Source organism: Pholis gunnellus, assembly GCF_910591455.1.
Source record: "Pholis gunnellus genome assembly, chromosome: 3".
Taxonomy (NCBI): Eukaryota; Metazoa; Chordata; class Actinopteri; order Perciformes; family Pholidae; genus Pholis; species Pholis gunnellus.
The window spans coordinates 3,001,292-3,027,308 of NC_136529.1; the positions used below are offsets into that span (position 1 = coordinate 3,001,292).

Sequence of the window (26,017 nt, forward strand, 5' to 3'; positions counted from 1 at the left end):
AGATCCGAATCATGACAATTTCACACAAGTGTCTAACAGGATATAATGATGAATTGATGACATTTTGGACAGACATGGATTTAAACTGATTGGTTGGTGTGAGGCATGCAACTGCGAGTCACTGAAAGTACACTCGGGGCAGATTTGTTCAACAGAAAAAATAAAGTTTTAGGAGCTCTGGTAGAATAACAGATGTTGAAAGTGGCCTTGCTGTCATATGTGTGTGAGCATTTTGGAAAAGAGTGTGTTCCATCCAACTCTGACAAGTCAGTCATCACACACACCTGTCACTGATTTTTCCTGGATGCATCTGAGTGTCCGAGTTAACAAAGAATGTGTGTTTGTGTATGCTCTCCCCTTCAACCTCACTCCCGCTCAGAGCCGACTCGTATTGTTCGAGCCCCGGAGCGCCGGTCGGCCGTCAGGGGCTCCACGGCTCACTTTGACTGTAAAGTGAAGTCTGATCCCAGCCTGCCCATCACTGTGGCCTGGACCAAGGACGACAAGCCTCTCTACCTGGGCTGGAGGTAACGGCACACAAAGACATCTCTGGTGCTCCCATCATGCACCTGTAAAGCCAAAACACTGTAACAGTAAATGTTTATCATTTCCTCTGAAAAGAAATGGACAGCAATGGATCATTGGTCTGTGGTTTATGTGTTATTAAGTGAAAAATAAGATTTGATTTTTTCATGTCACATTCAATGCATGAAATGAAAATTCTGTTTAGTTGTATGGAATGTAATTTTGTATGAGACAGGGTAGTTCTCAGAGTTATGACACACACCAATAACTTGTCTTAGAGAGGAAGTAGAGCTAAAATGTGTCATACAATGAGAATTACCACTTTTTTAGTCAGTTATAATTGAATGACTGATTGATTTTATACAGATGTCAGCTCAAATAAAAACCTGAATTCTTTCCCTGTGTTTGTCTCCCAGGCTGAGGAAAGACGAGGAGTCGCTGACCATCCCCAATGTGAACGAGGGGGACGAGGGAACCTACACCTGCACTGTCAAATCTGAGATAGACCAGGACTCAGCCTCAGCCCGCCTCACGGTGTTAGGTACACTCACATATAGAACAGACCTGGAGCAAATGGCAGATTCAGATTGAGTTTTATTTACTCTGAGCCCAAATAAACCACAGTGCTTATTTAATTATAGATAATCTATTACACAGTATCAGTTCATGTATTTTGCATGTAAAACCATTTTGTGTAAAGAAACTACTAACTACATCTGCCAGGAAAAATGTTGGCATTGTACATTTCAGCAAGAGATTCGTAGAACAGAAAAATATGTTTCATGAACACGTTTCATATCAGCCTCGTATCGCTCAAACAGAAACGCACAATGCCACCTAGTTAACGTTGTGAAACGATTTGTTAGGTTTAGGCAAAAGACAAAGGACAAAGGTTGAGCCTACATGTTCAAGGTTAGAACAAATAACATGGTGTGTGTTCCAATTACAACACAACAATGCTTCATGACAAGCGTAGTCACTAGCGTAACTAAATAACCAACCTTAGCAGACTTTCTTACGTAACATTATGTAACAAGCGTGAAAATGTGATGTAACAAGGGTAAAGCCTTTGTTTGCTTTTAGTTTCACAAAGGGCACTAACAGCCCTCTGCTGGGTGGAAGTCCTGTGTCCATCATCTGTCCCTGCCGCTCTTAGTGGACTCGTTTACCTGTTATATTCATTATTTAATAACCGCGTAACTTTTATACCAACTTTCAGTAACAGTTGCTTGGTATATCACGCCACTTGCTCTGAGGGACGGTATCGATGGTTTGAAGTTCTAGACGTACAATGACCACGCCCTGGTGACTGTGTTGTTGAAATATAGTGAAAGAGAAGAAGGCAGTCTCTCAAAATTGTCAAGTACCGGCACTTCATAATTATAGTTATTTACCTCTTAGACACACACACACACACACACACACACACACACACACACACACACACACACACACACACACACACACACTCTATATGCTTTTCCTTTGGCTTTGTATTAATGCTCTTTATATTTTCTCAGTAGATATTTTCTGTAAATGTCTTCTCTTGACACTCTACTATTTTTCAGCTCTATGTCTTCAAATGGAAATCCTGCATGTTTTATTGTTGCAACAGTTTACTGCGCTACGAACCTAGCTAAGCTTTAACTCTACTCACTCCCACTGATTCAACTGTTTGCATGCAGCGTATGGAGATGCTCCTGTATGGTGCTGTGTAGAAGGTGCTGTAGTGAAGCTATGTTGTGGACTCAGTTTGAACATCCTGTTTTGACATTTGAGACTTTTCATTAGTAAGTCACAGTCGCCTCTGTTTTTGACCATTTTTTTAAGTCGTGTTTTGTAATCTTCAAAGCCTCGTCCTCTGAAAAAGTATTTCCTCTCCTGAGCAGTACATTTAGTTTGAGTCAGGACAGACACAATTGACAAATGGCTCAAAACTTTTTTTGTTGAATGACCTCCTGGTTCCCAGAGGGTAATCTATTTTTTTAGCTAATTCTCAAATCTAATTGTGAATACAAAAGTCTCAAATGTAAATATGAGGATAACATGATTGTCCGTTAGGGCCATTGAAAGACAAAAAAGAAAAAGAAAAAACGGAAGCAGGGGAGGTGGACAATATTCTGAAAATGAAAAGATTCCGAGATTAAAGACATCAATTTACAAGAAAAATACTCTGCGATTCTCTGAGATTAATACCACACCTTTATGAGGAAAAAACTCATTGTTTTATTTGTGAAATAACCCTATCGATTGACTTCGCAAGGCATATATACTGACATTTTTACTGACATTCTTCTGGTAAATGTACCACTTTAATCTTGAAGACTCAGAGTTTTCTCTGAGAATATTACCTCTCTCACCTGGCTCCGTATTTACTTTTTTTTTGGTTTTTACCAACAAGGACCTTAATATGGCGTCATACAAACTGGAGCTTAGTGAAGCTGATTAATATGAATACAGTGTGTACTAAATGACTTGTTAACCATTGTGCTCCCCTGCTGTTGACTGGCTGGTAGACTAACATGCATACTCTAACCCTTATACCCACTTCCTGGTCCTTGACCTCGCCCCACAGAGGAAGCCTCCCTCAACCCCTCAGTCTCTAGTGCCTTGCCTCCAGGTAACACACGGCGTGGAATTCTCTCTTTTGCTTTTCTGTCATGTCCTCATTTTCCTTCCGTTTACTTTGTCTTCTTATTCTTTTACTTTTTGTCCTCTTCCTCATCTAAATGTGTGCCTCTGCTGTATGACACTATTTATATTAAAACACTGTTATAATGGATATTATTTCATTATGTGCCAATGATGATTCTGTCTCTGTGTGTGTGTTAGAGGAGTTCTTAATGCCGAATGGATTTTTACATACATGCACCACAAAACATCCCATCAAGTCATTTCATCTCATACTGAGTCTGACAATGTTTTCTCCAGTTTGGAACCACATTCCCACATTCCCACTCATTCTAAGTTGTTTGTGGATATTATTAGTAGAGTAGTTTTTCTCATTTGTCCTAATTTCTCTGGGCGATGTATTTACCATTTTCTGAAACTTTCAGACAGTGAACTGGGAGGAGATATGAAGGTACTATCGGGTGTTATAAAGTAGTTTGTCAATCTAATTAAAGTGTATCTTAAATGAAAGTTGACTGACTGATGACCAGGATAGATGACATTGTACAGTATGAGTGTTGCTGCATGCCTATGGTTGTGTGTAGATGTCATGTTTTTCCATGTCTAAGATCAGGTTATTCCCTGTTTCTCTGCAGACCGCTCAGACCCTCCCATGGATCTGGATCTGTCAGACCCCGCAGCCCGCAGCGTTCGCCTCACCTGGATCCCCGGAAACGACCACCGGAGCCCAGTCACGGGTCAGTATACACACACACACACACACACACACACACACACACTTCTCATTTTCCTGGACATCCTGGAAGGGGGTTGTATTACTCTTGCATCCTCACATTTCTCTCTACATTTCTCATACACAGGCCTGATTTGTTTATGTGAAAGCGTTCTATCTGATCCTGACACACCTGGAGCAGTGAAATGTGCATCCTGAAGGGAGATTGTGTGGATAAAGGAGTGATAAAAGGGTGGTGAGGTTCCATCCCAGGTCTCTGAGCTCAGGAAAGAAATGATAATGAAGGCATGCAGAAATGGAGGGTTGTAAAATGAATGTAACAGGGTCATTAAACTAGAAGCTGCAGGAGACCCTACCAACCTTCCTACCTGCTGAATGCCTTCAAGGACTACATGAAACCCGCACGATCTTATGGCCTGCCTATCCTCACGCCAGTTGTGTTATCTCGGCAGAATTCCTGGTCCAATTTGAGGAGGACCGCTGGGAGCCGGACAGGTGGCAGGACCTGTCCACATACCCCGGGGACCTCAACTCTGTCATCCTGCAGCTCGCCCCCTTTGTCAACTACCAGTTCAGGGTCATCGCCGTCAACGCAGTGGGCCAGAGTCAGCCCAGCCGGCCCTCGCCACGGTACAAGACCAGTGGAGCTGGTGAGGAGCACCACACACACTCACACGTGTAGTTTATGTACCACCACATCAAGAACATTTCAGGTACTTTACTTAAAGATTATGACTTTGTTGACTGAAGGACTGTCTTCAGGTCACAACAACCTACCTACATCTTGTGAGAAAAGATTTGATTAGACGTAGCGGAACTGTTCAGCCTGTAGGACTCGAATGACCTGGGGGCCAGGTTGTTGTCTCCTAGCTGGAGCCACGGGAACATGGAAGTAGAAAAAACAAACTCCATCATAAATTTGAAATATATAGCCAATCATTATGCTCTAATCATGCAGCCCTGATAGAAAATAAATGAATTACTCAAAATATATATGTTATATATAAATATATATGTATATATATATATATATATAGATACGCCTTATCTCATCGTACCTTATTTTATCGCATCTTATCATATTTGATCTTATCTTATCGGAAACACTTAAGGGACAATGAAAATAGGAACTATAAAAACAAGTATTAAATTGTCGACCTAGTGAAAGAAAACATTGTAAACACATGGGAGGGCCCTGTGAGAGTGTTACATGGGCTGGATGTGTAGTTTGTAGCCCCTTGCTTTAAAGTAAAAGTAGCAGAGTTAAAGTTAAGGCCAGTAAGCTTCAGGTTTCTCAGGTGGTGTTAACACAACTCTGTGCCTGAGGACATGGGAGTAGTTGCAGTTGATGTTGTTCAATCTGAGTGAATTTCGTTATGTTACATCCAGCCCCAGATGCCATCCCCAGAGGTCTACGAGGATGGGGATCCAAGAAGGACAATATGGAGATCACCTGGGAGGTAAGACATGTACAAGGCAGGACATTACAACTTATGAGATTCCTGTTGAATTCATGAATACATCAATCATGATCGTAGATGGAACTGTTTATAAAACCAGTAGTTTAAGTAGTATTTTGTAAGTGAGAAGAACAGCAGTTCTGATTGAATGGTTGGGTGTTATGTTCTTTTCATGTCTTACAAGTGAAAACAAACCCAAAGTAAATCTTACTTTCAGTCAGTGTGCGTTTCACAGTCAGCTTCTTGTCTTGTTTTCTCCAGCCTCTGCTTGATCTGGAGAGGAACGGGCCAAACCTGCACTACAGCTTGTGGTGGAGACGGAAGGATTTGGGAGAGAGGTGGAGTAACACGTCCACGCTTGGGTCCAAACATGTCGTCCACAACACAGAGACCTACGTGCCTTACGAGATGAAAGTCCAGGCCAGGAATGAGTTTGGACACGGACCTGAGTCTAATGTGGTCGTTGGATACTCTGGAGAGGACAGTGAGTAGAGACCCAATGGGTATTTGTTTGGGAAAGTCAGTACCAGATTAAACCTCTCACAATGTCATCAGTGAATCTTTTCTCTTTGATTTGAAAGCAATTTGTTCTTCTTCCTGCATAAACAGAGCTTAACCTTTCCGACTATTCACACATACTTTGTCCCTTTTTGTGTGTTCAGAGCCCACCGACGCTCCCACTGACCTGAGGGTGTCAAAGGTTGACAGCACCAAGGCCAACTTGCACTGGAAGCCCGTGGACCTGAGCTCTGTGCAGGGAGAGTTCAAGGAGTACAGAGTGAGACTAGCTGTGTACTTTTTGTAATGATAATGAAGTGACTGCAGAGCTATTCTGAAAATAGATCCTCAGTTTGCTGACTATTTCTCCGGTTTAATTAATCTCGTCGCCCTCTTCTGCACTGGTTTCCCACTAACCACTTTCCCATTTTTCTACTTTTCAGCTGTACTACTGGCGTGAGTCCAGTCTGGTTCCGGGTCTGGGGGTTAGTAAGGAGAAGAAGACCAAAGGTTTCTACAGCATCGTGGCCGAGCCGTCAGGCATCCTCAGCGACCTGGTGCCCTACTCGAATTACAAGATGTTCCTGGTTGTGGCCAACAACGTCTTTGAGGGTCCACCCAGCAACACGGTGGAGGTCACCACCAAGGAGGGAGGTGAGGACAAGGCCCTCGTAAACTAATATATCTAAGAGTAAGGGTGCAATGGCTCACAAAAACCATGGTTCCGATTGTATCAGGGTCTTGAGTCACAGATCAGATCAGCAGAAAGAAAAGGGTAACAAATATAACTTTTAGAGGTGTGCCGATTATTGTTTTTGTAGTTGTTTTGTTTTGTTCAGCAGCTGGTCGACAACGCCCCCAGACTATTTTTTACCACCATCCCAAGAAATAATTTCAACTGTCCTGAAGTCTATGTAAACCATCAAAAAATCTAAATATTATCCTTCTACTTTGTTCAAGAAATATACAGGACTGTCTCAGAAAATTAGAATATTGTGATAATCCCCATACGTGTGATTTAGTTTACTGAACCAAGCTGAGTGTTTTTCAAGGCTCAGGAAACCCTTGCAGGTGTTTCGAGTTAATTAGACGATTCAAGTGATTAGTTGAATACCCTACTAGTATACTTTTTCATGATATTCTAATATTTAGAGATAGGATATTTGAGTTTTCTTAAGCTGTAAGCCATAATCAGCAATATTAAAAGAATAAAAGGCTTGCAATATTTCAGTTGATTTGTAATGAATCCAGAATGCATGACATTTTTGTTTTTTTAATTGCATTACACAAAATAAAGAACTTTATCACAATATTCTAATTTTCTGAGACAGTCCTGTATATTGGTTATCTGCATAAAAACACTCAATTCAAATTCATTAGTGATCTTACTGATGTGTTATAAGCTCCTTAGAGCTATTGTTAGGAAGTTAAACAGCTCATAATTCATCTCTAATATCTATTCATGTTGTTGAACAATCAATAGTACAACTGTTTTGTGTGTTTGTAGTGCCAGATGCTCCGAAGTTTTTCAGGATTAACCGGAGAACGTTTGACACCATTCACCTTGAATGGGACAAACCTCTGGAGCCCAATGGCATTCTGATTGGATACCAGCTCAAGTACCAGACAGGTGAGCTGCTCTGATCCTCTCAAACCAAAGCTATTCACACAAAGGTACCTTTCAAACCTTCAGACAGAAAGCATTTTTTAACTTGGTGATGATTTGCTTGAACATTATGAACTGTAATGCCTATGTTATACTTGTGAGTGTGCGAAGTTCCGTGAGGGTCCTTAAGGATCCAGGTGATGTAAATGTAGTCATCAGAGGGTGTACGTGAAGATTCAGTGCTCGGACATCCGCGTTGCACCAATTTGTTGTGATCACACGGACAGACCGCATTGCCCCAACACAACAAGTGGTGGGATAGCAATCTACTGTGCATGTAGATTGCTTCCTCAAAATGGACTCCAAAAAGTATTATAAACGGAACTGCTATTAATAAAGTAAAGTATAACTAGGGCTCATATTTCTTTTGAGGGATTTGCTTTGTTTTATAGTTTTTATTTGAGTAAATTGTATTTGCACCACGCAGCTCTGCAATACAATACAATCAAAGGCTTGAACCAAACCAGTTTAACCCTGTTGCCAATGAAGGTGAATGCACTCCAAATGTCTGTTGTATTCAGCCACTGCATTGTGAAAGTGCTGCTCATATGTTGCCAGTCAGATGGAATTTCTGTAAGGAGGAAGTTTATAGTTGCAGCAGTACCAGACTCCCCCAGATTAATTGGGAATAATTCTGAAGCCAACCCATCTGTCCCTCTCTGTCATTCTTCTGTGAATGTGTGTGTGTGTGTGTGTGTGTGTGCAGTCAATGGCTCCAGAGTGGGTCGTGCCCAGTTGGAGACTCTCCCTCCTAACGTGACAGAGTTCACACTCCGCCTGCCGGACCGATCCACCCGCTACAAGTTCTTCCTGTCAGCGTTCACCCAGGTGGGAGCAGGGGAGGTCTATGCTGAGGAGTCCCCTCACTTCGCCAATGAAGGTGAGTCTTTCTTCATTTGACAATTTGACAATTCATTTGCCAAAAAAGATCTCACATTCAGTGCGTCCCAAAGAAATATTTTTAAATCTTGTTGAGGGTGAGGAGGCATCATAATCACCAAAATTCACCAAGGTTTACATTATAGCCAGTGACACAAAATATCACCTCATATTTAATAGTCCATCAGCCCACCACTTTTCTTACTGTATATATTTTAGCCATTGATTTTAAATGGTGAGGATAAGGCAGTAGTCTATATTTTTCTTATTGTCGACAAATCCCATGAAAAGACCCAAACCAATAATGAATGGCCAAAGCCAGATATATCTAATCCACAGTCATAGAACTCAATCGTTCATATGGAGAACTCCATCGTGTCAAGCTGTCTTAGAAAAGGACTGAGTCCTTTGTAAAAATGAAACTATGTATTTGTGAGTTTTTTTTAAATGTCTTCAGAAGGAACCAATGGGGGTTGAAAGCTACAGACAGAGTAGGGAAGTTGGACAGTGATGAGAGGCTCGTATTCAAATCGTATTCAATTCAATTCAATTGAATTTATGATTGTATAGCCCAAAATCCCAAATCGCAAATTTACTTCAGAGGGCTTTACAATCTGTACACATACGACAACCTCTGTCCCAAGACCCTCACAACAGAACAGGAAAAACTCCCCCAAAAAAAACTTTAACTGGAGGAAAAAAAGGAAAAAACATCAGAGAGAGTGTACAGAACGAAAAACACAACAGAGTTACAACACATTTAATGCATATCCTTGAACACGTTTCACTACACTCATCAAGTTGAAATTAACCTTGAAGTAGATAATAGATTTAGATATTTAGAAGTTCAACAAAATCATTTCTGACCCTGTTTACCACTTACTGGAATTGTCCCTTCAACACAGTGTGTCCAACGTTGTCTCCTAACTCTGAACCTTCACTCTGCTGCATTGTGTCTTTTACTGTGTAATTACACAATTACTAGCCCTTTTTCTCTGCATAGAACCAGGTCGGTTCCATAGTGAGTCTACATGGTGAGAATCACTGTGTGTGTGAGAGACGGAGGCATAGGAGTAGAAAGTGAATGAGATTGTTGCCCTTGAACACAGGCCTCTCTGTTAGGGTGACTCACATACATACACACACATTGATACACAGCTGGATCAGAGGAGTTATCAACATTTGCAAACATTTTACAGTCATGAATGAATCACCTGAAAGGTTGTTTCACGGCTTTTTGCAATTGCCAAGACACAGAAAATGGTACTTGTGGCACAATTATAGAAAGCACTAACTCATGTAACCTCTCTATGGACCAGCCATGTTTAACACTAAGTTTGACTTGAAAACATCTACACGCTGTTATACATTAGACTTACTCAAAACTAAAAGCCTTTGTGTGTTGTTTGCTAAACATTGAAATACCACACTTATCAATCAATTGATTATCAATCAGCTGAAATGAAAGCTTGAACACTATGAATAGGATTCCGGTTTGTTCTTTGGTGTGAGCAACAACAGAGGTACATTTTGGAGACATTGGTGTAATAGTAATATTTGTTACCCGGAGAGGTACTTTTCTAACTAAAAACCTGTGAAGCTAACATTAGCAGAGTACGTTAGCACATCATTAATTAGACGTTACTGTGAGCAATTTTGATCAGGACTGTTTCTTCAGCAGAAGGTATAGATCCAAACAGAAGTCTGACGGAGGCAGACACTCTGAACCTTAGCAGACTACCATCAGTGGTGAATGAGAACCTTCCAGCTGCTGTCTTGTGCTTGTTGTCCCTCTGTGTCTTTCTTACACCTCTCCTCTGTCTCCTGTTTCCACCTCTCTTTTTGTTGGCAGAAAACCTTACTGATCCTACAGCTCTAGGTAATGAATGAGACGTGCAGTGTGCCTGCCACCTTTCCCCCACCCTCCATATCTCTATCTGTCCATCCTAACACTGAGCAGCAGTGCAGTCCACCTTCACCTTCTATTATCCACTGAAGTGCACTACCACCCCCTGCAGCTCACTCCGGTGGGCAATAGAGGGAGAACTTAACTACTTTTACATAATCATATTGTTTTTTGTGTGCAAGGCCTGTGTATGGTACCCTACAGGAAGCTATTCCATGACTGGATATTGGCTTTTTCATTCACCATTAACATTAACAATGAAAGCTTGAAGGCACAATCAATAATCCTGCTATCACTTTATTGAGTGACAGATGTTCTTAAATGAGGATTAACACCATGACGACCACATTTACAAAACTAAGTAATGAAGGATTTCCTGAAATTGTAAAATGTTTGACAAAACTAGACTGAGTTATGGATATAGATATGTTGACGTGCAGGCTCACTAGTTAAATAGTTATACAATATATATCATTGTATAGACTTCTGTAATATGATATATTATATGATGGAATCATGACTGCTGTTTAGCTTACATGTCAACAGAAGCTCAGATGAGTGCTGGACCTTTAGTTGGTTCTCAAACTATTTCCAATTCAAGATTGCGAACTGATTGGGTGATCGGTAGACATGACGTACTTGAGGAGGTTGATGTCAAAAATGACTCAATCACATGTAATAGTTATTTTATAATTGATCAATGTATTGTTTCCGATTTAGATTAGTTCAAACGCACTTTAAAAAGTCTAAAATAATAATAAGGTATGCATTTCTGGGTCTGTTTAAGCAACTCAAAATCAAAACCCAAATCAGAAATGATATGTGTTGTTGCTATTGGACTGAACTGCTGTCATCACCTCTCCATCCTCCCCCTGTGTGTAAAGCTGCTGGTTACCTGCTGCTGTGTGCTGTCAGGGATTGAAGAACACTCAACATGCTCAGGGTTCCCTCTATGATGCACACAGTTAGTTTTTTGAAAAAGAAACGTATCAGAACCATCACCATTTCAAAATCTTTGGCATCATATTTTACTATACAATCCCCCTGATACCTGCTGTAGAATCCTGCCTCCAGCCATTTGTATTTATGTTGACCGTTAACCTTCCTGAACCGATCCCTGATGGCGCACCTGTACAATGCAATCTCTCGACGCCCTCTTCCTGTCTGCCATGACACGCAACTTAGCCCTGTGTAGCAGCTAATGCGCTTTGTTCTTCAGTCATCGTCATGGGATACAATGTCATGATGACACTGCTGTTTAGGGAGTGTGCGTGTGTGGATGGGAGGATGCATCAACATGTCACATTTTGATGAATGATGTGTCTTGTTGAGTGTGCTGGGCACCAACAAAACATCAGCAGTTGGCTTGCGCCCTCACTCATCGGCTTGATCACCTCGCTTCTGAGCTTTTCTCAAAAGTCACGTCACTCTGCCATCTTTGTCCACTGCTACTGTTCATTTGGTCCGTTTCTACATCCAGTACTGAGGATTACAGGTAAGGCTGTTTGGAGCTTTGGGCTGAATAGGCTTACCTCACAGGGCTGTAACGGCTCCTGAACATGCTGATGTTCTCATCATCCTGTCGTACTTTCTCTTTCCATCGCATGGCGGTCTGAGGTCATGCTTGGCCTCCGGCTTGGTGATACAAGCATGCTGGCCGGGTGTTTGAGGCTGATATATGATGGAAGTGTTAGGGTTGGGGCCATCAGATCAGTAATGGGCCCTTTAACTGGTTGGAGATGTCCTCAACTTCATGGTAGTGTAGGAGTGAACAGCACTTAAAGTGGAAAAGGATGTGCTGGTTCCCAACCTGAGCGGAGTCTGACTCCCACAAGAGGGCACCATAGTGTCACAAAAGTCACAGGATGGAGAAGACCAGGGCTGGATGCATTATTTTTTGTCTTCAATTTATGAAAATTATAAGTTAAATTGGTTACTATTTAATCAGACAGCACGTAAAAAAGACCTGAGTAAGTGCCATTTTCCATATCTGACACTTTTCCAAGCTCCCACTGTACACATTTTGGTTGGTTTTTCAAAAAGTATTGGTGTCTGATACACAACTGCTCTGACATTTCTAGTCAACCCTCCAAATAGCCTGTACCTGCATGATAAAAATACTGCAAAACAGAAAAAATAACTGTAATCAGAGCTGCTACTTTAATGACAGACACTGAATGAAATGTGACATAACTATAAAATGTGTTGTATTTTTCCATCAGTGATGCGTGTGTGAAATAGTTGTCTGTAAAGGACGAGAACTAGGTCTGCAAGTGTATTACATGAGGTCCTCTTTATCCATACAGGAGAGGAGCAATACTTAAAGGGGCACTCTGGACAATTTAAATTGCATTTCCATAAAATGTGGGGAGCTGAGAGAGGCATATTTTAAAATAAAGGGGTTAAAATGGAAGCAGCAGAGGTTGCGATATATTGGCTTTTAGTCCCTATGAGAGAAAATGCTGGATCGAACATTTCCCATAATGCAACCAATATCGAAATATTTCTTTGACCCACGAATTTCAAACTCCATGTTTGTAACATAGTCTTAAAGTCCAAGTTGAGGTAACCCCAGATGACATCATCAGGGGTTGTTCTCTCAGATATTACAAAGTCCAGTCGATTCTAGTCAAGTTCTTGTGGCTTCTCCAGAGATCTAACCAACTCTCTCTGTCTCAGGCTGAGTCGTACTTCCCATAATGAGTAAACTGACATATATTTTATTTCACCAGTGGGGAGCCCCTTTAAATGCAACACAAATACTTGATGAAACAGTTTGGCATTCTCCAAACCAGCTCTTATTAAATACAGCATGCTCTTTCAAGGAAACCCAGTGATATGTTGTAATGTCAGCATCTGTCCTCTTGGTGGCAGTGGAAGCTAGGTCCCTGCAGGACAGTGATGAAGTGTGTGTGGATCCCAGCAGAGATGAAGTGGAAAACACTCAAGTGAATACTGTGATCATTTATTGACTCATGGTGCCTTAGTGAAGCGTATGATGCTGCTTGTGTGGACTCTCTCTCCCGTGTGTGTCACTGTGTGTGTGTGCCTGTTTGATGTTCCTGCTGCCTTGTCTTTAACCCTCTGCTCTCTCCCTCCTCCTCCATTGTAGTCGAGCTTACGGATGCGTCCGTGGCTTCAGCTTTCTCTCCTACTCCTCCTCCTCTCGCTCCTCCTACTCCTACTACCATCGCTCCTACAACCATTAGTACCTCAACTTCTGCCACTCCGACAACTCCGACTTCTACTACTACTACTGCTACTACTACTCCTTCTACCACTACTGCCACTACAACCGAGGCGACCACAACCACCACAACTCCTCCTGAGCTGGTCACCTTCAAGCGTACCGATCAGAATGTGTTGGGTACATGCTGTTGTCCCACTATCGTTTCTATTGTCTTTCTAATGTTTTTAGTTGACCATGAATGGCTTCATGGATATCAAAAGACAATTGTCTTCTCCCACCTGACCAAACAGGAGACTACATCAGGGCTGCATTCCGATAAGCTGTGCTGTACCTACCGTACAAAGAGTGGGGAATTACTTCAGAATATTGGGATGTAGCCAGCAACTATCCTCCTGGTCAGGAAGTGAGAATCCAAACTTTTCTTTATGATTGAATGGATGTTGATAAGTGTAAAGGCCTTGGAGAAAGTACCCTTCAACACTTTAGAGTGATGAGGGTTGTGATATTGGCAGAGCTCGTCTTTTTCTTTTTAGTTTTTAGTCCATTCTGAACCAGAACTAAGCATTGCAATTAAATGTTTCATGAACTGAAAAATCCTCTGGTATTTTCTCATGGGGGAATTTTCTGTCCATGAGCATATTACATTTACTTGGGTTTTGAGAAGACCATGATCTGGACGATCATTCTTGTAGATAGACTCCCTTAGTGCTAGCACCATGCATAGGTCTAAATAGAGCCCTGTTTATGGTTGTTGTAACTGTGCAATCTCTGCCCTTTGCCCCTGACCTTTAACCCTTTACCCCTGACCCCTCCCCCTTGTGTAGTGGGCCATGGGCGGGAGATCTGGAATGTGACGGTGGAGTCTAACAGTAACTACACTAACGTCAGCTGGAGACACAACTTCCCGGCCGGCAGCAGCGAGTTTGTGCTAGAGTTCACACTGGACAGTAAGAAACCAGCCCAAGCCTACATTGAGCTAAAACAAGAGCTAGATCTGAACTTCTTTATTAAAGGCCAAAAGAGACAGAGTAGTGAGATAAAGAGTCAAAAGGAGCAGGAGCAGACAACGGACAATATTTCAAAGATCAGGCAAAACAGATCTCAAATTTATGAAAAGATCGGGACACGAATGAGAATCTACTAGTTTTGGTAGGTTTTAGACTTGACCAGCTCTCATTTTAAAGCCGCACTATCAACATCCTTTATATCAACAATGGGCCAAATGACTGTGTATGATGGTGTTTTTTGGTTGTAGTAATGAACCCAACTCTTCACTTCCCATCAGCTATAGAGCATTTTAGCACCTTTCAACCGACTGCTTTGTTAGTCAGGCTATTAGTCAGGTTTAGTCAGGTTTATTCTCACGGTTGTTTCCGGGGCGTGTAAAAAGCCTTTGCTACAGACCTTAGCCATGTCAACTTTACAAGACCACAATAGACCAAATTTGCATGATCTTTAGTTTGTTTTGGGGTTCTGTCCCAAAGGGGCAAATAAACCCAACCTGATTAATGCAGCTTTGAAAGAGCTGATCATTTATAATTTCACTTTTAGCGACTAACAAAATCCAGTGTTTGACAAAAACTAGATTTGTTTAATCTTTTTCATTGCTGGGGATTAGAGAAGTGACAGGATGTGAAAGACATCTTGATCTACACTAGCACTCGAGCCCACTGTCTCAGTTCAACTTTATTCACAGAAATCCCCACTAGACGGAAATGTCATCATCTGGCCCCATTCGCTCTTGAATGAAATTCTATCCTTTTGATTACAATTACAATATGAAATAATGGAAAAACTAAAGAATGATTCAGGGGCCTTCTCATTAAATAATTGATGCCTTATCTTTTTCGTACAGACTTCTATTACACCTCAATGGCAGGTTTTTGTTACCCCAAAATTCCTTGCTCTGGGGGTTTTGCTGAAATGTGTCCTTGTCTTACCAAAGCAACATTAATGGAGAGCTCTTTTTGCTGACAAGACAAACAAGTGATGAGGCCAGAGCATTCAGAGGAAACAGAGGACAAAAAAAATGAAAAAAGGGGTTTTTTTCACCTGCTTTCAATGTCATCACAATGGTCCTTATTGGTGGTCAGCCTCAGAAATATGGTTTAGACCTGCTACACCTACAAGTAGATTCAGAAGACCACTATCATCGATTCACATGGTTGATCACTGATACGAATACAAGAAGACGACGGCGATGTCAAGACCAACAAAGTCCATATGAGACTGTGGTCAGGGACAACACAGGACTTTCACCCAGGAAACTGCGGTACGTGTCCCGTGTTAAACCAAAAGTCGGCCTGTTATTATACTGTAGTTTTTTAAAATAAATTCCTAAGTACTTATTTGAACCCAAACCACGATCTTTTCCTAAACCTAACCAAGAAGTTTTATTGCCTGAACCCAAAGTTGTTTTGTTTCAACTCAAAATGTTAATTTTCACTTTCACATCGTGACAGTTTGGTTGGTCTGCAGCATTAGAACGGTAGCGGTAGCCGCTGATAACGTCCATTCACGCCCAAAGAATGTCACCAGAGATAACCAGCTGCTGCTGCTCCGTTGGCCTGTTGTTTTACTTTTTATTGAAGGATGTGATGTTTGCACTTTAAAAGGCTGACGTTTCGATCTGTTTAAAAAAGCAGAAGCCACAACATACCACAGTCTGTGTTTCTGTGTGTCTTTCTCTCTTTCTATATCTGTCTGGTCTTTATATGTCGGGAAATGTTGACCATCATCATGTCACTACTACCTTCCTGTGCAGTGCTCCATCACAATGGTTTCTTTCAACACGCTGCCTGGCTTCCAATGGCTCCTGTGCTCTGTGAATGAGTTGCTCGGCTTGCTTTGTCTGAAACGCTGTTTGAATGTATCACTTCTTTGGCCATCCATGCTTCCATAATCACTTGCTTTTTGCTTTGGATTGGGTGTTGAGCACTCTTGAAGTCTTGTTTTTTTTAAACACATCATCCCTCCATTTCTGGAATCCCAGGACAGGTTGAGATTGGATAGTCCATAACTTATAGCCTCCTTGTTATTGCTCTCTACCAATTCAACAGTCTGTGATCTTTGATTAAGAATGGAAACAAGGGAGGATGTATTTTTCATGGGCAGCGGCTTTAATTCTTAATGATGTCTGAATGTGAATAGAAAGAGAAAGGGAGGGAGGAGAGGGGGATGATGAGACTGATCTAATGGTCCCCACCCATCCCCTGCTCTCCAAGGTCAAATCTGAAAGCTTTGACTCTAAGTGAAGAGTAGTAGGAGGCCTGTGACACTCCCCCACCTTCCATCATCATCTCCTCATCTTGCCCAAGCACACATCGACATGGACTAGTGGAGCCGGGGATCAAACCACCGATCCTCTGATTGAAGGACGACCCTGCTCCACCACTGAGCCACAGTGGCCCAGTGAATAAATAAAGGCCTAGTGGCCACAGCATCTATTTATCATTTTATTTTAACTACATAGAGAACCGTGCTGTTATCTGAAACTAGCTAGATATCACTGGCATTTCACATATTTCTAATTTCTCCTGTTTTATCAATATATTTTAACTTATTTAAGCCGCTGTTCTGTTGAACACATCCTCCATGTTTGGCTGTTTCTTAATAAATTCAGGATGAAGGACATTTCACAGCCTAATCCATGGGTATGACCACAGTTTTCTTTCAAGCTACCATAAATGAAACTGAAATTATGCTCACTTTGCTGCATGTATCTTTCACATTGAAATCCTTCCAGCTGCTCAAAGGGCGTAACCCGTCCTGTTCCTGCTGTGCTTTTCATCTTAAACATCTGCAGACAGTTTTGAGTTCTATTGACAGTAGCTAAGCAGTCTAGTAAAGTCTCATTTGTCCTACCACTCCCACCCACCCTTCATGGACTTCCTTGCTTCTATTATTCGTTATAATACCACAAAACATTTAGAATAATGTAACTTTCAGTGATGGTCACTCAATATACAGTCACTTGCTCTGCATGTCACTAGTTGTACTACGACCCTTCAGAAACGTACAAAGCCCGCGTATCTTCCTGGTGTCTGGGCTAAAAATAAAAAGACATTTGAATCATTTTAGCTTTCAATTAAAAACATAAAGATCACCATGCTGTGTTTGTAATACAAAACCTCAGCCTTGGCGTCACTCATAGCACTACATTGAATAAGTATGTAAAAAGGGACTGGCATGTCTTCTCTGGTGTCTGCATTAGACGTTTTGCTTGGCTGGTTTTAGGGCTGGTGATAACAGCATGGCTTTGGAATGAGTTCTGTTAAATGACGTCAACCTTGACGAATGGTTGACAGCATGGTGCATGATGTCACCACCTCGTGCTGCCCCTTCCTCTCACTGCAACCTCAGAGTCATGCTCATAGCTCAGCCATGGCATGACTGACACGTCTTTCCACAGGAAAGATGCAGGTTGCTGTTTTTTTTGTTTTGTCCTCATGGAGATAAGTGTGGGCCTGTAAATGATTGAGACAAAACAATGCTTTGCCACCTTCGACCCCCACATTACCCAAGATGATGAATTTCAATTCTACCCGGTTTGGTTGAGTGAGACTCCACAGCGTAGTGGGTTTGCCTGGAGGAACACTTTCTCCTTGAGCCCCTATTCTTCCCTTCTCATTTCCAGATTTCTAGAGAACTTTGCCCTTGAGAGAAAATATAGCCATAAAAGAGTAAATTGAACCAGAATGTGTCAGCAGCACTGAGCTTCAAAGAGTTGCACCTCATACATAATGGCTAGACGTACTAAACCACACCATGGGTACGCTCCTAAACTGTAACGAGTCAGATCTTAATGATGGGGATGGGCACTGCATTGTTATCAGTCTCAATTCACTTCAGTGACCCTGCTCTAACTCGGAGAAACCAGTCTCCCAGCAAAGCATCGTGATGCCATGACTTTTGCTAGTCAGCGCAGCCTTTACTGTGGAGCGAAGGCCACACCCCCTCGAGTGTGATTGGCCCCTTTCTTGTGTCTTCAAGGCGACAAGTCGGTGAAAGTTGTACCGGTGAAACAGCAGCCCCCCGTTTCTGTGGCGGATCTGATCGCAGGCGCCAAGTACCACCTGAGGGTTTACTCCCATGAGCTCAACAGCATCAGCAGCAAATCTTTCATCTTTAAGACCAAACCAGGTGAGGCCCCATCTGGCCAGGTGGAACCGGGGTTCCAGCCAGGTGGGCTACTCTGGGTGCAAGTCTTACAGTAGTCGTTTCTACGGTAACTCAGTCTAAGCTGGGTGAGTTATTATGGTTTGTTTGTTTTGTTACCATGCATGTTCTCCCAAAGGTAAACTCAAGTGAGTCAGGATAAGACTTCTATTTTTGGATGTCATCAACTTTGACTTGGTTGTCTTTATGAGCAGTATCTAATGCACGAGTGGAAGTAAAAGTTGCGTTCCTGTGAGATGGAACTTTGTGAATTATCACGATTCACATGTTCTCTTCTGACAGGTAAATGCTCATATTGTTCACAAATGTACCTCCAGGTTCCTCTTTGATTAGTTTCCATGGACACAATGAGTAAAATAACAAGTATAAGGTCAATATACTGATGTGCACCTTAAGATCTTTGTGATCTTGAGACATATACTCTGGTAATCATGATGGATAATGCCATTTATTCTAATTCAGTGCAAATATCTGTAACATTTCAGAGTTAGAATGTCTGGCAGCTGTTAAAGAATGTGTGTTCTTTTAGGTTGTACTGCAATTCTTTCTGGGAAGCAACAATTATTTTCACACCACACACCCTCGTACCCCACCTCAAATCCACACACTGTGTCATGGGAAAGAAGACAAACACATTATTGCTGGAGATCCTGGATATGCGCTCAGGGCCAATAATGAGATGTTGGTTCTGAGATGTTGACTTCTGCCGAGCACTCTGCGATGGAAACAGCTTGTCTGATGTGTCAGCTTCGGACTCATTGTGGTCCTGAAAAGCACTCACTGTGATTCCACTCTTCTTTTTTCCCCCCTGTGTGTATGTGTGCCTCCAGCCTACATAGACCAGGTAGATATAGCCACTCAAGGCTGGTTCATTGGCCTGATGTGTGCCATCGCCCTCATCATACTGATCCTCCTCATCGTCTGCTTCATCAAGAGGAGTCGTGGGGGCAAATACCCAGGTAAGGCCCCACACTGAGGCTTTGACACCCACTAGAAGACCAACGTTAACCCCACAGAGTCTGAAAAAGGTCCACAGGATGGATTGAAGCTACATCAATACAGAGCAAATGGGATGGAGTCAGTATTCTGCCCATTGTACACCTCCTGGGTCATGTAACAATATTATTAGGTGGTGTAATGGCGATGAATATAAATACTGCATTTCAATTTTATTCCTCAGAAATGAGATTGTTTTGACAGTTTGGGAGATTCAGTTCCTCTGACTGCTAGAGGTCTAGCAGTCAGAAGCCTTTCTTGACAGTAAACCAGGAACAAAACATCCCATGGTATTCACTGAATTGTTCAAAAATGATTGCTAAAACAGTGAGTTCATTTAATTTACTAATCAAACTCTAAGTTCTGTCTGCAATAACCAACACAGCAACAGAACTTGAAATCTTCTGATTGGACGTTTCTTAACAAACTCAGTCAATGGTGCTGAAGAGATTACTGAACTGAGATGTCAGATATTTGAACCTTCGCACTTTTAAACTTAAAGCTTCAGCTGGTAACTTTAATAAAAATAACTTCAGCATCATATCTGCTCAAACTGTCACTATCAGAGGCAGATAAATCGGTTTCCTTTGCTCCTAACGGCATTTGCAAGAATCCACAACTCCCGAAGAAAAAACACCAAATGATGGCACTCATTTTGAAATATGTCTTTTTATATCTGGTGAAGATATATGTTACCTACTTTGTTCCATTAAAAGCCAGTCTAATCCATGCAATCCATGTGACTGCTGCATTTGATAGGTGACTGATAGAAGTTGTTAAGTTCATGAACTGTTTTGAAGTCATCACAGAGCAAACAGCACAACAACACAACTGGCTGCTATTTACCAGCTAAAGACGCACATACAGTGCTGATTATTTGATCTGATATCACAGTCAATATTAATATTTTTGCTCCCAAACAAACAAGAATAACAAAAATAAAAACAACAACTGTATTTTCCTAAATAGTCTTCATGCGACATTGATGCTGATCTAGGATATGTGATGATTCGATGCTTTGGAACAACAGAAGTTAGAATCGTGTTAATGTTTTGCAGTTTCTATAATGTCTAGGTGGTGGTTGCGTGACTGGTTTCGCAAAATATCTGGGTAGGTAATGTAAGAGTGAAGAACTAACACCTAATAATAAGAATAACGGAAAAGTGACTAATGAGAGGAGATCTCACATGCAGTGAGTAAAACATATTTGAAGCACTGACACACCTTACAAATCCAACCCAATGTTCTATAACTGCTACTAAAACAGGCTCGCAAGTCTCTGCAAAAGTGCACGGTGTTCCTAATGCATACTACTGAATACATGACTCACTGAGGCAGAAAACAATACAGTCACGAAAGAATGCAAACACATTTTCACTTTCTCAAATTTAAATGGCAGCAATTTAATGAAAGTCTTTTAGCAAACATCTTGTATCGTATCCTGTTGGTAGAGTTCATTCATTTATTGTGGCAACATATTGCACAGTCCACATCTGTTTGCTGTATAGCATCAGTTTATATGCAGCCTGATTCCTAAAAAATGTGCTCACATTAAACTAAAGTGTTTTCAATGTGTCACAAACGCATTTCTATGTGGATGTATTTGAGCCTATGTTCACGTCACTTATGTATTCACATCTTAATGACGTATATGTCCCACAGGACTTTCACACAGAAGGCCGCTGTACAAGTCTTGTGTGAAATGAAAACCTAACGTTAAATGTTTAAAGTTTCTTATGTACAGAACTGTATCTTAAGTAACGTAACAAACAGGCTTTTAAGTGAAAGTCTTTTACAAAACCTAATAAAGTACTTTTTAACCACACGTTTGTCACTGAAATCTTAATCCCAGAGGAAATACTTTTCCCTTTGAAATGGAATTGAGTCTGGAATTGTGACACAGTGTTAGTTAACAGTTTATAACATGAAGGCTGAAGACAAAGACATGGAACTGTATTACCAGATGAGGATTAACATAATTTCTCTTCAAACTAACTCCAGGAACCCCTTAATTAACATGTGGATGGTTTTTAATGTCAAATGTAACCACAACAGCAAAATGCTGAACATTGTTGTTCTTCCTTCCTCAGTCCGTGACAAAAAAGATCTCCCCTTGGATCCAGTAGATCAGAAAGACCAGGACGGATCCTTCGATTACCAGTAAGTATATACCACAGTGTGAGCACATTGGCACCACCTTCATCAGTGGCTAACTTTGTTTGAACGCTGACCTTTGAAGTAATTTGAAGCTCGTTTGTTTGAAGTTTCTAGTGATCGAGGGGATTGGATCAGGTTGTACAACAGCTAAGTAGTATTGTCTCATCTTGTATCCTGTATGAAGACAGTGTTATAGCCAGACATTTCAGTCAGTTAAAGCAATAGAGTGCTGCAGGAATGAGTCCTAAAACACAGAATTGAGGGTTCCCTAATCTCCAAGTCAATGGGTTTTTTAAATGTGTTTTAGGTTAGATACCTGAAATAATGTCTGTGGTTCAGAGATTTTTATTTCTATGATATCAAATATGTCAGTAAATAATTTTGCAGCTTGTATTTGTCTTAAAAAAGGCGGTTGCTAACATCTGGCTAAAAAACGTCCTCTGCAAAGCGTCATCACAGACTAAACTGCCTTCACAGCCTTGACATGTGACCATGTTTTTTTCTTACTTTTGGGATTGGCCTACAAAAAATATGTCATCTCTGCAGCACCCACAATGATGGGGGCAATAGCTTAGCTTACTTTAAAGGGTCAGTGTGTAACATTTTGGGGGATCTTTTGTCAGAAATGGAATATAATATTATTGAGTAAGTTTTCTTTAGTGTATAATCGTCTGAAAATAAGAATTCTTGGGTCTTCGTTATCGTAGAAGGAGCTGTTTATTTCTACATACTGCCTTGTTTTTACAGAAACAGAACAGACAAACCAAACACTGGCTCTAGACAGGGCTATTCGTGTTTTCACGTTTTCCCATCAGCCACTGCAGTTCTCCTACGGGCTTGACACACGAGAGAGGTTTCAGTTGGTTGTAATCTGCATCCTCACTGCTAGACACCACCAGATCCGACACGCTGGACCTTTAAAGCATTATAGTCTTAAAACAGCAAAATCACAAAGACCTGCTATTCATCGGCACTGCAGGAAAGCTTAGAGCTCTCGTTGAAGAAACAAATCCTTGTTCTGAATATTCAAATTGGCATGGCGTCCATTTCCAGTTCCTTGTAGTGGATACACTGGACACAGACCTTCCATTCACATGATGGGTATCAAATGAAGTACTCTTATTGGTATTTGTATAACTAAGGGTACTAGCACTGGTAATGGCATCATCATTTTTACTCAAAACGATTATTAATGAATCATGGTGAATAGGGCTCCTTCTAACAATAATGCAGGCACATGAAAACACATCGAGTTCTCTCCAAGCTGCTGTTTTTCTCCTCAGAGTGAAGCTTTTCAAAACGGCTCTATGGACACATGGTTCATGTTCTACTGATTACAGAACCCACTAAAAAGCAACAGCTGTTGTTATTATCACATCTTTCAGTTGATGCTGTATGATGACTAAGCATACACAAGTTCTTAACACAGCTGTTAGCCTTAATTAGCTCGTAGCTTGGGTGACCTGTGATAACCCCTGTGTTGTGTAATTGGCTGAAGTGAAACAATAAAAAAGGGATCAGAGAGAAAGTGGAAGGCAACAGAAGGCAGATAGAACCTCTTATTATTATTATCTAGCCAACGTTATCCAACATCAAGTACCATTCCACAGCAATGTTGTTGTCAACCTGTTGACCTTCTGGCGTTTCTATGGACGGCTAGCTTTTAAAAAACGACTGTTTGAATAGTATTGAACAGCTGTCGAGCTCAAACTACTGAGGCACCATGTCGTCCTGCTCGCCATCCTAACACCGCCTTTGTAAATCTGGACGAAAGGTCTTAAACTTTTTCCTTATGTGACAGAAAGCTCATGTGTGTGTTGTGCAGTGGTCTTCTATGAGAATAACATGTACAGTAGGGCGAGGATGTACTGTATGTTCTGTGCAGTATGTGTCAGTAAGTGATGTGTCTTTTGCTCCCTCCAGGTCCCACTGATCTCTGTGGCTTCATTCCTCTTAATGAAGAATGAGTCTGTCTGTTCTGTGTCCGTCCACTTTGACTAAAAACATGTTGAATTTAACCTGCTTTCTAAATCCAAGCTGCACATGTCATGTTGTAACTCCGCTGTGTGAGAGTGGCACTAGCACGTTTCTCTCTAACTGTAGACAGGAATGAGAAAGGGCCTCTGAATGCTGTTATTGACCTTGGATCACAGTATGAATGGCTCCATATCAGCACACATAACAACAAGGATCCCGTCTTTAATAGACTATCCATGGTCTTATCATTGTGTAGCTCTGCTTTGGCGCAAAATGTTTCAGCTAAAAGAATGAAATTTCTGAATCCGATGGCGTTGGAATTGAAAAGATGGCTGTGAATGAGAAAAGAGGCGCGATCAGCATTTATTACCACCTGCTGTGCATAATACCGTGTGATTCATCTCCAGTGTGTGAGATCCTGTTTAGCTCTTTAATCAATAATGAGTCCAACGCTACTCTAATACCAACCCTTCTCTTATAGTCAAGGTCATTGCTTTGCTCTGATTCTGACCCAGACTCCACTCAGCTCTTTGTGTGTGTGTGTGTGTGTGTGTGTGTGTGTGTGTGTGTGTGTGTGTGTGTGTGTGTGTGTGTGTGCATGTGAGGATTTACATGCATGTATCATGTGGAGGTTGTCCTCCTCCTCTCCTCTTTCTCTCTCTGCACCCCCTTCTCTCTCCCGCTGTCTCCCCTGTGTCCTCACGTCTCGTCCCTCTCTCTCCCCCACGCTGAAATGGGTCGTCTGTCCCTGACAGGAACGAAAACGAGAACAGGTACTTTGGTTTTCAGCACGGCATCTCTCTTGGCCTGTGCATGTAGGGGGGAGCAGGTGTTTCCCCTGAGCTGGGGAGAACATGGGCTGGATAAGGTGTAGCTGATTTAAGGAGACCAAACTGGATAATGTGCCTGATCAGTGCAGGGCTGGCTCTTTGGTCAGTCTGCAAACAGCCTTCATTCAAGACGTAAGCAGCAGTAGTCCAACTGGCTTTTAAAGCACTGCTTGAACAATGTGACAGACATGATTTAGCCATAGTGATTGAATGTAATTAGCAGAGCTGAACAGGATTCAGTTAGTGCTTTGGTTCCTTTATGGGTGTCAAACTGTCAACCAAACTATTTCATCTTCAAGGCCAGGGCCCCTGGCTCTGCAGCATTCTGGTTCCATGATGGTGACACAGACAGGGAAAAGAAAGACGGACAAAGCCGAGCTTTGGTCACTATATGTTTATTGCACTCATAAAATATATTTTATTCAAACCCACAAATCGTTGATCCATTTCTGTTTCCAGACTAAACAATCAGCTCTGAATGTATTTGTTTTGGTGGAGGTTGATATTGATCTCATCTCACCAGTGTAAAAAAAGAAAGAAAATAAGTGTAAAACGCTGAACTGTTCCTCTAAAAGTCTGGTTGCCTGGTGACAAGTCAGCGTGAAGACAAAGTCTTTCTTTGTGCTTCGGTTTGGACAAAAGAAAACAGGCAGCAGGTGGGATCACTGCCACAGTTGTAGCAACAGAGCACTTCTTTTTGCATGAGGCTAACTTTGACAAGCCTGTGGAATCCTTGGGGCAGGCTCTTAACATTTGAGACCCCAAACTGAGACATACTCTATAAAAACAGATTCATCACTAAATATCCTCCCTGCTGATGAATTTTCGGCTTTTAAACTTTTTAAGCCCATACAAATGAACATAATTACAATCCACAGTTGGCCAAGATGAAGGGAAATATATTTTAGGTAGGATGTGTTATCTCTCAGAACACAGCAGAGCAGCTGCTGAGGTTGTATTAATGTTCAGAGCTAGATATAAAATGCCTGTGGTTAATCTCAGCCGTGGTTCAGCCCAAGGCGCTCATAGAATCACATGGAAAGAGCACATTAGCAGCCAAAGCTCAATTAAAACACACAGACCATGGCCCCCTGTAGCACAGTCAAAAGTTCCATATATTCTTTTATTGTATGGCTCGAAACTGCTCTTTATAGAGCTCAGTATTGGAGCATTATTACACAAGTCCATTCATCTTAATGGCATATTGCGTGTGCATTTCCGTTACCCTGAGTTGCACATGGATCAGTCATAGAGAAGGAGCTTGTCTGGAACTGTAAAAGGCTCTTCATGGATCAGCTGTTCCAGATGAACGAGGGGACTGATCCCAGAAAGTAGCCAGAGAGAACAGTACGGGAGGTCTTGTCCTTTTTTTCCTTCCAGCCAAAGGCACT

At 41.6% G+C, this 26,017-nt stretch overlaps 1 protein-coding gene across 1 annotated transcript in view; it reads left to right on the forward strand.

Annotated features, from left to right (window-relative positions):
- The window catches only part of nfasca (neurofascin homolog (chicken) a), a gene marked incomplete at its 5' end in the record, with an annotated part of 58,089 nt that overhangs the window by 25,179 nt on the left and 6,893 nt on the right, over positions 1-26,017 (forward strand). The window contains 19 exons of the mRNA XM_079183379.1: positions 380-527; positions 942-1,066; positions 3,101-3,145; positions 3,792-3,893; positions 4,342-4,539; positions 5,279-5,349; positions 5,611-5,833; positions 6,012-6,127; positions 6,291-6,501; positions 7,355-7,477; positions 8,220-8,393; positions 10,245-10,271; positions 13,411-13,665; positions 14,313-14,435; positions 18,481-18,630; positions 19,497-19,625; positions 20,737-20,772; positions 21,753-21,822; positions 24,552-24,569. Of these exons, the coding sequence (XP_079039505.1) occupies positions 380-527; positions 942-1,066; positions 3,101-3,145; positions 3,792-3,893; positions 4,342-4,539; positions 5,279-5,349; positions 5,611-5,833; positions 6,012-6,127; positions 6,291-6,501; positions 7,355-7,477; positions 8,220-8,393; positions 10,245-10,271; positions 13,411-13,665; positions 14,313-14,435; positions 18,481-18,630; positions 19,497-19,625; positions 20,737-20,772; positions 21,753-21,822; positions 24,552-24,569 (2,344 nt within the window). The remainder of the gene's footprint in view (positions 1-379; positions 528-941; positions 1,067-3,100; positions 3,146-3,791; positions 3,894-4,341; positions 4,540-5,278; positions 5,350-5,610; positions 5,834-6,011; positions 6,128-6,290; positions 6,502-7,354; positions 7,478-8,219; positions 8,394-10,244; positions 10,272-13,410; positions 13,666-14,312; positions 14,436-18,480; positions 18,631-19,496; positions 19,626-20,736; positions 20,773-21,752; positions 21,823-24,551; positions 24,570-26,017) is intronic.